Source organism: Gekko japonicus, unplaced genomic scaffold (genome assembly GCF_001447785.1).
Source record: "Gekko japonicus isolate JY-2015 unplaced genomic scaffold, Gekko_japonicus_V1.1 scaffold548, whole genome shotgun sequence".
Taxonomy (NCBI): domain Eukaryota; kingdom Metazoa; phylum Chordata; class Lepidosauria; order Squamata; family Gekkonidae; genus Gekko; species Gekko japonicus.
Genome location: NW_015169791.1, coordinates 850,640 through 863,577, shown reverse-complemented (window position 1 = coordinate 863,577; position 12,938 = coordinate 850,640). Strand labels below are relative to the sequence as shown.

The 12,938-nt window shown below is 40.4% G+C and overlaps 1 protein-coding gene across 1 annotated transcript in view; it reads right to left on the bottom strand.

The window, feature by feature from the left end:
* TRHDE (thyrotropin-releasing hormone degrading enzyme) overlaps positions 1-12,938 on the bottom strand; it is a 469,626-nt gene that overhangs the window by 53,858 nt on the left and 402,830 nt on the right. Inside the window, exons 11-12 of the mRNA XM_015417024.1 lie at positions 3,623-3,756; positions 3,473-3,528 (exon numbers count right to left, since the gene is read on the bottom strand). Of these exons, the coding sequence (XP_015272510.1) occupies positions 3,473-3,528; positions 3,623-3,756 (190 nt within the window). The remainder of the gene's footprint in view (positions 1-3,472; positions 3,529-3,622; positions 3,757-12,938) is intronic.

The following is a 12,938-nucleotide window of genomic DNA, read 5'->3' as shown; positions in this document are numbered from 1 at the left end:
TGGTGGAGCAGTGGAGAATGGTGTGGCTTGAAAGCTGGTAACCCTATGCATTGGAGGTGCTGGCAGGCTCAAGGAGGCAGAGTGTCTTGGGAGGCAGCAGAGAGAGGGCACAGGAGCTGGTGCAGCCACTGGTGAACAAACCTCATGCCCACAGCCATAAGCAGGCGAGACTATACTGAAGGTGCCAGCCTTTGAAAACACCAGGGACGGCGGAGCCAGGATAGGAGAAAGACAGACAGGCAGCCCATTGGTCCCTAGGCCCTGCTAGGCAGGGGGAAACAACTCTAGGCCTGGAGGGCCCATCCTCTGGGGAAGCCTTTTAAGAGCAGACCAGGGGAGGGTTGAGGAGGACAAGGTAGGCACCTTTCTAGTTCTGTGTGGAAAGGGCCTAGCAGTGGCAGAGGAGAGGCAGCTGGGTGGATGAGAATCCCCTCCCCTTTTTTGCCTGACTGAAGCCTTGGTGAATGTCCTTGTCTTAAAAAAACCAACAACCCTCTGGAGAGTGTATATCACACACATTCTGCAGTCACTCCATTGACTGCTCATGAATTACCAAATTCAATACAAGCTGTTGCTTACTGCATACAAAGCCCTTCATGGCCTTGGGCCCTCATTTATGCAAGACTGCCTCTTCACCTCTGTACCCCTGTGACAACTTCACTCATCTGAGCAGGGCCTTCTGCAGGTGGCACCCTGCAGACAGACAAATCAATAACTGCCTGTATGTGTGTCTTCTCTGTAGTGCCCCCCACCCCATGGAATGGCCTGCCTGAGGAGATCAGGAAGAATCCCACATTCCTGGTGTTTCCATGTCAGGTATCATCCTATTGATTGCATTGATTTACATTGTATAATGTGCAAAAAGTGAAATAAATTCAGTAGTTTTTTGTTCCTATTGACAGTTAGACTGGCATGTATGTGTGACCTAGGTAAAGGTAAAGGTTCCCTTGCTCGAAAGCCAGTCGAATCCGACTCTAGGGTTGCGGTGCTCATCTCCGTTTCAAAGCCGAAGAGCCAGCGCTGTCCGAAGATGTTTCTGTGGTCATGTGGCCAGCATGACTAAACACCAAGGCGCATGGAACGCTGTTACCTTCCCACCGAAGTGGTACCTATTTATCTACTTGCAATTTCTTGCTTTCGAACTGCAGCAAAGAAAGGGGCCTTACTCATCAAATTTTTACTACAGTTCTGAAGTAACATTTCTACAACATTATCTTTAAGAACCTATAACCAGTCCTGGAAAGTGGTGCTTATTTATGCTCTGTTTTTTACATCCCAACCTAAAAGTCTGTTCAGCAGTTTGCCAAATCAAAGGCAAAACTGTTAGAAATTACATCCTTGAAAACTCTGTCCTCTGATATGCTCTGGTAGACAAGAGAGATAAAGGGGTAACTGGATGGGAAGGACCCACATACTTTGCTCTGCCCATGTGATTAAAACATAGATACACCTTCTTCAGCCACATTGGACAGAAAACTATGGACAGTCTAGATCACTGACTGTGGCTAGATCACTAACTGGATCTCTATTAATGTTCACCAAAGAGTGCTACTATATGCTACTTAGGGCCCAGTCTTAAACCCAGTCTCCAAAGGGTTAAGAATGGTAACTAATCCCTAGACTGGCATAAATCAGAGAAATGATGGCTGCAAGCCTATATCATAACAATGCTATGCTGGTGTAGAATTGGGTAATGTCAGAGACATGTTGTAGGTGGTACAGGGCTGTCTACTTCTTAAGCCTCTCTCTAGCTCTGGCCATACCCTTGATGCTAGTTCCGAATTATACCACTAAAAACCCTGGTTCATGCACAAATAAAAGGTAATAAATGAATAGAAATATTTTGGCACAAAAGTTTTTATTCTGCAAGGGGATTTTGCATTCTTGCAAGGGGGGGAAGATTCCATAAACACACACACACACAGAGAGAGAGAGAGAGAGAGAGAGAGAGAGAGAGAGAGAGAGATTGGAGGAGGGGAGAACAATGTAATAAGCTGTTTTGGGGCCCAATTTGGGAGCAAAGTTTGATATAAACAATAAAGAAAAAATAAGCACCCTGATTAAACCCTTAATATGTAAAAAGAAACCCAGTAAAATGTGTTGAACTTTGTACAAAATCACATATGAAAGATACTTTTTACATCCCAGAGATCACAGTGCTGTACTGGCTTCAAACAACAGAAAACAAAAACAACTTGCCTGGTTTTGTGCTGAATTACAAAGAAAATGTTTGCTATAATCCAATGTCTACTACATATTCCTCACAAATATATAATGAATAGTATCTTAGTTTGTTCCACATTCAATGGTTCCCCAGGATATCAGTCAAAGATTCTTTTTTTATTTTATCTATAAGATTTCAGATTTGTTTGTGGTAAGTGCCATTACATTTACATCTACCATTACATTTATGTTGGGTGCATCTCTGCAAAACTACCTCACATAGGACTCAGCATCCAAAGGGGCTTTTTGAACACTAGTGATGATGAAAGCACTTTTAGACAAAACTGAGTTGCTTAGACTGAGCAACATTTCCTCCACATGTGAGAAAACCACAATTCCCATATTCTCTTTGACAACACACTAAATCTGAAATGGAAAAGGTTAAATGTCTTTGACCTCCCAGAGGTGGTGAAGGGGCTACTCTTGCTAGAAATCTTCAGGTAGCACTGCATTTTATTTGCCAGGGCTTTTATACAGACTGCAGGGGGGGGGGTGTGTGGGGGGGGAGGCAGGTGGCTCTGAGGTCTGGGATGAAGAGATGAAGGACTGGGATCCAGAGGAAGGTAGGATAACATGGTGCTGTGATACCTTGCTCCAATATCTACCATTCCTTGTTTTCGAGGGTATGTACAGGTGTGTTATTTCCTTTCTCCTTCTATCTTTTCCTATTGGGATTAGGAAGTTTTCAAGTGCACATGGAGCAGATTGTGAAGCTAGAAAACAGATGCGAGCACGACAGCAATACTGTAGTAGCACTAAGTTTCATGTATAATGATGAACCATCTTCTAAAATTATTCTACAGTTCCAAAGTTTTTTACTTCGTATACTAATATGTGCAATACACACATGCTTACACACACAATTCTACTTTTGATATGTTATAGAATAATATCAAATATGTCAACAGCTGGAAATTTTTCTAAAGCTTGAAACAAACAATATACTGCAGAGGCATCATTAGAGAAGAAATATAGTTCATTAGTGAATTTGGAACAGATTATTAATCTCCGAAGTATTAAACTGACTTTAAAGGAAAATTAGTCAAGCATTTACACTCAGAAAAACCCAACAACTCTTATTGATAGGAACAGAGAAAGTGCTGCAGACCGTGCTTATGCTCCCCATCAGAGAAAGAAAATGCAAGATGGATTTTAATGTAGTGTACACAAAGTGCAATGCACACTTTGTGTACAATATAATAATGCAGCAGAAATGTGTCTTAGACTAGATTATCTACAAAAAACATACCTGGCTAAATTGAATGCATCATCGATCAAACCTGCACGATTACTGACAGAGATTACCTATGTGGGCCAAGGAGAAAAATGGAACAATTTAAGTTGATAAACACAGCAGGTAGTTCAACAAATTTCAGACCACCTGATGAATACAGCATACCTTATGGTTCCTCATTAGTTGGTCAATTAACAGTCTCCAATTTCTAACATCATAATTAACCCTAAAATAGCCAGTTTGATTGATATTCCCCAGCAGCCAGCTCCTCTCATCAAGAGAAGCAATCCTGTGATGCTCTGTGAAGAAAACACAAGGGAAAAGAGACTGCAAATTATTCCTTCAAAGGGCTTTGACATTCTAAAATATAATTTGACTTAATGTATAATTTCCACACAATTTCTTTTACCACATATGTGCACTTTAGAAACATTTTAACTGAAGAGTGCTTATTTATGTTGAAAAAGTATTGTAAATAAAAGAATGCACTCTTTAAGAGGGACAATTAATATCTTTGTTGTTGTTCAGTTGCACAGTCAAGTCCAACTCTTAATGACCCCATGGACCACATCATGCCAGGCCCTTCTGTCCCCTGTCATCCTCCGGAGTTTGCTCAACTTCTAGTAGTCAATTTAATCATGATATATCAGCTAAACGTGAGAGACCTAAAAAAAAAAAAATCCTCTTCCCCAGTTTACAATGAAAACACTGACAACTTCTGAATGACAAGAGTATATTTTGTTAGACAATCATAATTATCATGGATGCTCTTGATAAAAGCTGTAGTTCAGTGTTACCCCCTGCCCCACCCAATCAACAAGGTTTCCCCACAAACTGATCCTCAGACTGGGGTAGCTGGATTTAATTAATTTTTAGCTCGATTACAATATTAACCTCAGATGTGAAGATAAATCTCTACCTTATCGGTTTCATATGGTGAATATTGTTTTATGAATGTGTCCCCAAATGGTAACAGCCAATGCTTATCATATCAGGGAGCCTGTTAGTTGTTACTATTTTCCACTAAGGTGGTAAATACTTTTATGGTAAAGCTGTGCAGAGCTTACTGAACATTAAATAGATAAGGCAAAATTATCTCATGAGCACTATTTCATCTAGAATGAACATGAAATTGTTCCTTAGTCACTGCAACAAGCAGGACAATGCTTGCTTAATTCGGATTATTCTGCTTTGTGGAACACAGCCTTAGGCTACAAACAACATGCTGAACATAATAACAAGAACATACAGGATCATACACAAATTGCAGTACTATTTATTTAGCAAGCTATGATGACCTAGCCCTGTTCCTCACTCAGACACAGGATTTCCCTCCATTTTTATTTCTTTTCTGGCTGAGCAGCCCCTTTATTTTCTTCTTTTGTGAAGGTTTATGGTTGTCCCACCCTGTCACAGTATTCTATTCTGATGCTGGTTCAGGCCAGGAACTTGAGGGAAGATACAAGATCATTCTCTTTAACTTAAACTTCTAAAAATCGCACGTGAGAGGTTTTTCAAAATTAAAAAAATAAACAAAATATTTTATTCAACATAGAGGGAGAAACATTAGGTGAAATCAGGAGTAAAATGTCTGAGGTGAATCACTAAGGAACTCTGAGATAACATAGTAATTTCACATTCATATGTTTCCAGCAAATGAGAATTTAAAGCTTTTCACAAAGTCTTAAAGATGAGAGGCTTTGGTTTCAGTGTTTCCTAAACACTCCAGATCACTTTCCCGAGTTCTTCAGGTTTCAGAAGGCAAGTATCCAAATTCCTTTTCTAAACACTCCAGGCATCACTCCAATCTTTAAGCTATCTCCCTTATCAACTGGGCAGGGAATCACTTCTCTAACTAGAATATCTATCCTTTTTTCTGGCTCGAATGGGGGTCTTCACTGATCCTTCCACTCCTCCTTGCCAACCTTATCAGTCCTCAGTCAGTGCTTTTCTCTCATTCAGTGCTGAACTCTCCTCAGTCAGGGCTAAACTGTTCCAATTCTCTGTCAGAGCTAAACTAAGTTCTCTTCAACAGCTAGTTCCTAAGTCTTTCTTGCTCAACTGATGCTAACCAATCACATCCCTTTGATTGCCACTCAAGGGTCTCTGGCTCTGTGAGGCATTAACCCTTCACAGTCCTTCACATTTACACAGCACTTATGAACTTTTAAAGAACAGTACGTCACACAGGCCTTCATAGGAGAAGTATAAAGTCCATCCATGCTCATATAGGGAGAGGTAGCTGATCAAATATATGAATCCTGGACCCTAAAGGGGTTTAAAGGTCAAAACAGCATACTGGATTCAGTGTGAAAGCAAACTGGCAACTAATGCAATTGATTAAATATTGCTGCACTATGTGTAATCCAACTGACTGCCATCAACAGACATGCTGCTGCACTCTGGACCAGTTGTAGCTTCCAAATAATCTTCAAAAACAGCCCTATGTACAGCACTTTGTATGAACCTCTTCTTGAGGTTACAGTAGCATGTATCAGTGTGGTCAGATAAACTTTATCCAAAACCTAGTTTTTAGCTAGATTTAGGTTTTAAAAGGCTCTTTTAGCAACAGCACTGACCTGTTTCTCCATTCACAAGGTCAGATACAAAAGTATTTCCAAGCTCTTAACAAAATCTACTAATATCATTGCTACTCCATCTAAATTGGATAATATAATCCACTCAAGGACTCTAAACTTTCTGAGCAACATCATCTCTAACTTGTCTGAATTTGACTTCGGGTTGTTTGTCCTTAGACATCAACACAATAACCAAGAGGCAATACAGCTAAGGGTCTAGACATCCATAGGCTTAGCCAGAAATACGGTGACACCCAACTATAGACAATTCCTCAAATGCAGCGACTTGGCAATAGCGATCCATGCAATGGTCACCTTGAGACTGGACTACTGTAATGCTCTCTACATGGGGTTGCCCTTGTCTCAAATCTGGAAGCTGCAGCTGGTGCAAAATGCTGCGGCCAGGCTGGATGTGCTCCCAATCCAGGAGCACATCCAGCCTCTGCTCAAGGCATTGCACTGGCTGCCGACAGCATACCGAATTTGTTTCAAGGGGCTGGTTCTTACCTTTAAAGCCCTTTATAGTCAGGGACCTACATATCTGAGGGACCGCCTTTCCCCACATGTTCCCCAGAGAGCACTGCGGTCAGGGGCCCAGAACTGGCTGGCCTTCCCTGGTCTTAAGGAGGCTAGGCTGATGGGCTTTCTTGGTGGCGGCTCCATCCTGGTGGAATGAGCTCCCGGAGGAGAACAGGGCCCTGTGGAACCTATTACAGTTCTACAGGGCCTGTAAAACAGAGCTCTTCCGCCAGGCTTTTGGACCCGCCACCACCTCTAACAACTAGGATGAGAAGCCCTGCTGCCCTGGAACTTATGTTAACAATTGTGCCAGCCGCCAGAAGGACACCTGAAAGACACCTATAGAAGATCTGTGCCGGCCACGGGAAGAGAGAGCTGATGGTAGCCAGCACGAACTTTATAACAGCAAAACTAGCACTTATCATGGAATTGTAATCTTTTAGATACTGTTTTAAATGTTTTATTATACTATTAAAACGTTTCTGTTGATTTTATGTAAGCTGCCCTGAGTCGGCCTTTGCTGAGAGGGCGGGGTATAAATTTGAATGAATGAATAAATAAATTTCACCAAGTGGTCTCACAGTATAGGGGAGAAAACCCTACACATGTCAGCTCCCAAGGGCTATATCCCCCCTTCACCACCCTCTGTATTCTTTCACTCTAAGAAGACTGAAAGCACTGAAATACATCTGTTACTCTAGGTGGAGAAAGAGAAAAATATGATCCACAGTGTCAAGTGCCATTGATAAATCTAAGAGGCATTTTCTCTATACATTTTTGAGATCATTCACCAAAGCTATCAATGCTGTCTCAGTCCCATAGCATGCTCCAAGACCAGACTGAAATGGGTCAAGGGTTATCTAAGTTTATACAGTGTGACAGAGACTGATCTTACTATTGTTTATGCATAATCTAAAGATGAGCATACTGGAAGAAATGGCATGCTGAGTAACCTAGGCTTCCATGCTACATCATGATTGCTGGAAGATTATGCTAGCATATACTTTTGAGAATGCATGATGTTTCAGTATTTAGAAAAGAGATCCTGGACACACCTCTTGGTTTATGTTTTGATTTCAACCATACTGGAGCAGCTTTACAACATTTTACCATTGGTGGTTAATGGTATGGAAAAAGCACACCCTTCAATAAAGGTAACTATTACAGATGATAGTTTACCTATGTAGCCTGCTGTAAAGTATTATTAAAGAAGTCACTAAAGTACTACTGATAAGTAAAGTAGTTTCAAAACATATAATCAATATTGAATTCCAATTCCAACAATATTGGGAAAACATGTTTTGTTTTTAAAGCTAACAAAACGATAAGGTGCAGTTATCTTATATTACATAGCCTTCTAAATCTGAAATCTATCTCTTAGGAGGTGCTGTGAAGTAGTAGCTCTTAGGATGTGATGCAGGTTTCTTGTGTTGTGCACAACTAGAACTCTGGCATGACACTAATTTTGATGTTCTGCAAGTGTGCCCCCCTCCTGCATGCAACATCCTAAACCAGTCAATAATTGTAACAACAAAAAAGATTAGAATTTCCCAAAGGATGATACCGTACTTCACCTAGAACACTAGAAGCTATTACCACTGCTTAACCCAGTCTACAGGATGCAGGGGGCAACAATCTTTCAAAAGAAAATAGTCAGCAAACCGCAAGAGTTTTACTTTCCTGTGCCACTTCCTTGGGCAGTGCAGTTCTAAGGGCTGCTGGTGATGCAGTGGCTAGCCACCGGTATAACTGTGGTGTCACTAGTCTACTCCCTGAAGGGTTCCAGTAGAGACCAGAAGGCAGGCAAAAGCCCACTGGGGCTTTTGGGGGGGGGGGGGCTGTGCCTACAAGAGAGCATTTGGCCCTTTTTATTGTATGGGCACCTATGGAATAACTTTCTGTCAGCTTTCGGGGGCATTCTGGACTAGGACAGTTTAGGGAATTGACTAACTCCTGTGACACCTCTGGGTCAACCCCTTTCTCTGACAGTGAAGTGGCTTACATGAGTGTTGCTCTAAAGCATTACCATGCTAGTGCTTAGCCTGAGTGCAGCATTGCCAAGGTGCTATGATGGTGCATCTCAGACATATGCCAGCATAGCACCCTGTGTACACTTCCCATCTCCCCCAGGATTGCTCTGGCTGTCTATATGGGAAAAGAATGTTTCAGAGAGAAAGGAGGATTTCAGAGAATTATATTCTTTTTCACATCAAAGAGGAATGAAAGAAGTTCCCACAGATATAAGATTTCTTACCAGCAGTTCTATTGTCTAGCTCTCTTCTCCAGTATCTGCCTAATTGTTTTTGGTATTAACCCATTCATTTAGGGATGAATAGATCAATACCAGAAACAACTTGTCTCATACTGTTTGGTAGCATAACTGTATCTTAATTTCCTTGGAGATAGTTCCAGGTGGTCAGCCGTGTTGGTCTGAAGCAGTGGAACAAATTTAGTGCCACTGGACTCAAAATTTATTTTAAATTCCTTGGGTAAAACAATACTTTTAAATGAAAACTTAATTGCAACTTGTTTTAAAATGTGAAATATACATCATATTAATGGCTCACTCCCTTTTCTGCCTTTGTCCCAAGTACTCAAAGCATTGTCCCAAGTACAGAAAGTTTCCAAAGAAAGAATACTGAGAGGTAGTTAACCTCTCTACTGTTAATTAGTTATCTCTTTTATATATTTAGATCAACAGAGTATTTGTGGCTGATCTCAGAAATCTACATGACATCTACACTGAAACCTAAGAAAGATGACCTCTCAGTATTCCAAGCTTGGACGTTATAGGTCAAAACCAGAATAATGAAGTATACCTGGAGATCAACAGCCAACAAACGCAGGTGCTAGGCCATAGATGTAAAGTGTTCACTGAGTAAAACCATTATAAGGAAGGGAGCCACTTTGTTTCACATTAAAAAACCTGTGTCTTTAAGAATACCACATAGTGTCCGGTATTATTAAAGGTAAAGGTAAAGGTTCCCTTGCTCGAAAGCCAGTCAAATCCGACTCTAGGGTTGCGGTGCTCATCTCTGTTTCAAAGCCGAAGAGCCAGCGCTGTCCGAAGACATTTCCGTGGTCATCTGGCCGGCATGACTAAACACCAAGGCGCACAGAACGCTGTTACCTTCCCACCGAAGTGGTACCTATTTATCTACTTGCAATTTCTTGTTTTCAAACTGCTAGGTTGGCAGGAGCTGGAACTAGAGATGGGAGCTCACTCCGTCATGCGGCCCCCGGGTCTCGAACTGCTGAACTACTGACCTTCCACAGCCTGCAGTTCAGCGTCTTAACCACTTGAGCCACTGCAGCTCCGGTATTATTAGGACAGCATAAAAATAGTATAAATAAAAGTACAGATTCAATATTATTGTTCTGTATTATGAAATTTCTGGGTTTTTTTCTAAATATGGTAATTTAACATTGAATTGACACAATTCATGCCTCTGAAATAATCTGACGACTCCAAAAGGGTAAAAGAATACAATCTAAAGCATTGCAGTAATAAATATATTATATCAAAACAGGCCTACATATATACATATACTAGTTCTTAAAGGCATAGGACTATTTTCATTTATGATATGTATTATGATACATACTACAAAAATGACAGCTTCAAATACTTATTTCATAATTTGGTTTTCCTTGATAAATGAAGAGCAATATCTCATCGTTTTAAAAAAGCCTTTCTGTTATCATGGTTTCCAGTGAATTTTATGTACAATCACAACCCCTTGTTATTATTTTTCAGTTAAGGGCATGGTTATTTTGACCTTTTCCTACAAAGAAGAACAGGAATCTTTTCATGCTATTTTAGTTCAAATAAGTAGGCATTTTTTAAAGGGTGCCTGATGAAGGTTCTTCACAAAGTTCTATATAATTTACTGGAATTTGATGTTTGAACCTTTTGATTCCAGTGATTTTCTGTAGACATAGATTTCTTTTCTACATGCTTTTCTGGCTTGGCTACATAACAGAAATCATGAGCAATTTTTCCACATTAAAAAAAATGTCATGAAGTGTCATGGGGTCTACAAATAGTTGAGGTTAAAGCTCAGTTTATTTAAAAGCTGTATTTATTATATGCAGAAAATCTTTGACAACATAAGTATCTAATCTTGGTGTCTACTGTCCTTGATCGTTTTAGGGTACTGAACTCAAGCTCATTTTTTTCATGCAAAAACCTAAATTCTGGAGTACAAACACATACAGCTTTGTCACTTTCAAGAAGACATAGAAGAATGCTATAGGTACCAGTCTCATAAGTGAAGGGCTATTATTTGGGATGTATTGTACTGCAGTTGCTATATATACAAATATATACACTTGATAATAACTGACTTTCCACCATTTGTGGTACAGGAACTAACCTGTAAGATTCAGATTGTAATCAAGCACGCCTTTAGTTGTGAACCTGGTATGGGGTTTTTTCCCCCAGTTTTGACAATACCATCCTTACCTACTCCTATACAAAAATACCTAATTGCATTTTTACCCTGCTAGCATTTTGAACATCAAAAATCTGGTACATAGATATGTGTGCCTGCATCCCACTGAAATCAAACACAGGCATGTATAACTGTGCACTGGATTGGATCCTGTATCTGGCACATACTTTATACTATTGGCTAATTTTTAAAGGAATACCTAATTAACAGTGTATTAAACTGTATCAGTTTTTAAAAATAAAAACACAGCTTTATTGGCATTTACCTGTAGCTATGTCCCACCTTTAAACCAGCATAGAAGGACTAAGATCAGTGCAATTATAATATATTCTGCATTTATTTCACAGTGATATAGTTGAAATGAAGGGCCTGTAAGTATACAGGGATTTTTATATCCAAGCAATCACTCTATTTGTTATTATATGCAATGGGAATTCTGACTCATGAAAATGTTCTAGAAGAGGCATTGGGACAGATGGACAAATATTTCAATTATCCATCCAGTAAGACTTACACTGGGAAATTTTCCTTTATTCCTTTCCACTCCTTCTATAAAGTTAAGAAGGAAGAAAAATGTCTCTGACAGATCAGCCCAAAGAAAGCAGAGTGTGCACTTGATCCTTGACTTCAGAAGAGCTTTTAATAATAGGCTGTCAACTGCAGTAGGAAGCTGTAGTAATTAACTTGTAGACTACAGTCCCTTGGAACACCACAATGTCCTCCTGAATGAAGGACTTCAGGCTCCCTGGGATATGTTGTTCATGGGTAGGGATAAGGGTGAGCTTGTCATACCTTTTAGTGTCTGTATACTTCAAGCTACATTATACAACAGGTCAGATGGAGTGCTTCTCAAAAGTGAAGGAAGAAATCTAAACTTTCACAGATCTTGAATATCAGTAGGCTTTTCCTCACCATTTTTTACTGCCCCTCAGCTTCTTAACTGCATAGTTTCCCATCTCCTTTGCACATACTACTGTTTTCTGGTTGTTGCTCTCCCAATTATTATTTTTTAACATTTTCCCCCTCTATCTTTTCAAACCATTGCAAATCTGGTCTGAAAAAATACATGAAAAGTCTAAGAAGAATGGAGAGAGAATGACTTGCAAATGGTATTGTGTATAAAGGAGTGGGGAAACCAGTGCAGTTAAAAAGCTGAGCTGCTGTAAAAACCTGGTAGGAACCAGATGAATCAATAGAGCCGTTGTTGAAGAAACGTCAAGATTACGGAGAGGTCGTGGGGCTCAAAATCAATAAAAAATAAAACTAAGATCCTGACAAAAAATATGACAGAATCACAAGCAAGCTACTTGCAGAAAATATCAGGACTGGAAATTAGAAAGAAAGGTAGGTATCTTGGAATAAATTTAATGAATAAATGTAGTTCTCTCTTCGAAAACAGTTATTTGGAATTATTGAAAACTATAGAACTATGGCAGGTCCTTAAAGAGATGGGAGTACCAGACCACCTCACATGTCTCTTGAGAAATGTGTATAAGGGCCAAGAAGCGACAGTTAGAACCAGATATGGAACAACTGATTGGTTTAGCATAGGAAAAGGAGTACAACAAGGATGTATATTGTCGCCTTGCTTATCTATATATCTAATAGCCAAGTTGCCCCCTCTGTGCGGATATCTAAATCCGCACATCGGGGGCACCTGGGGGGCAGGGAGATTTCCCTGCACATGTGGTGCAATGCCCAGGTATGCAGAAAAATATTAAAAGTTGAAAAAATATTTAAATTAGGTAAAAAGTAAAAATTAAATGAGCGTTCCCTGCGCACGCGCGGAGAACACTCTGGGAACTGGCGGGCCGGCGGCTGGAAGGCACTCAGGCCTCGCCGCTGGAGCCGGGGTGGGTTGGGGGAAGGAGATCGGCCGGGCCCAAGACAGGAAGGGGGGAGGAGACTGGGAGGCCCGAGTGGCCAGAA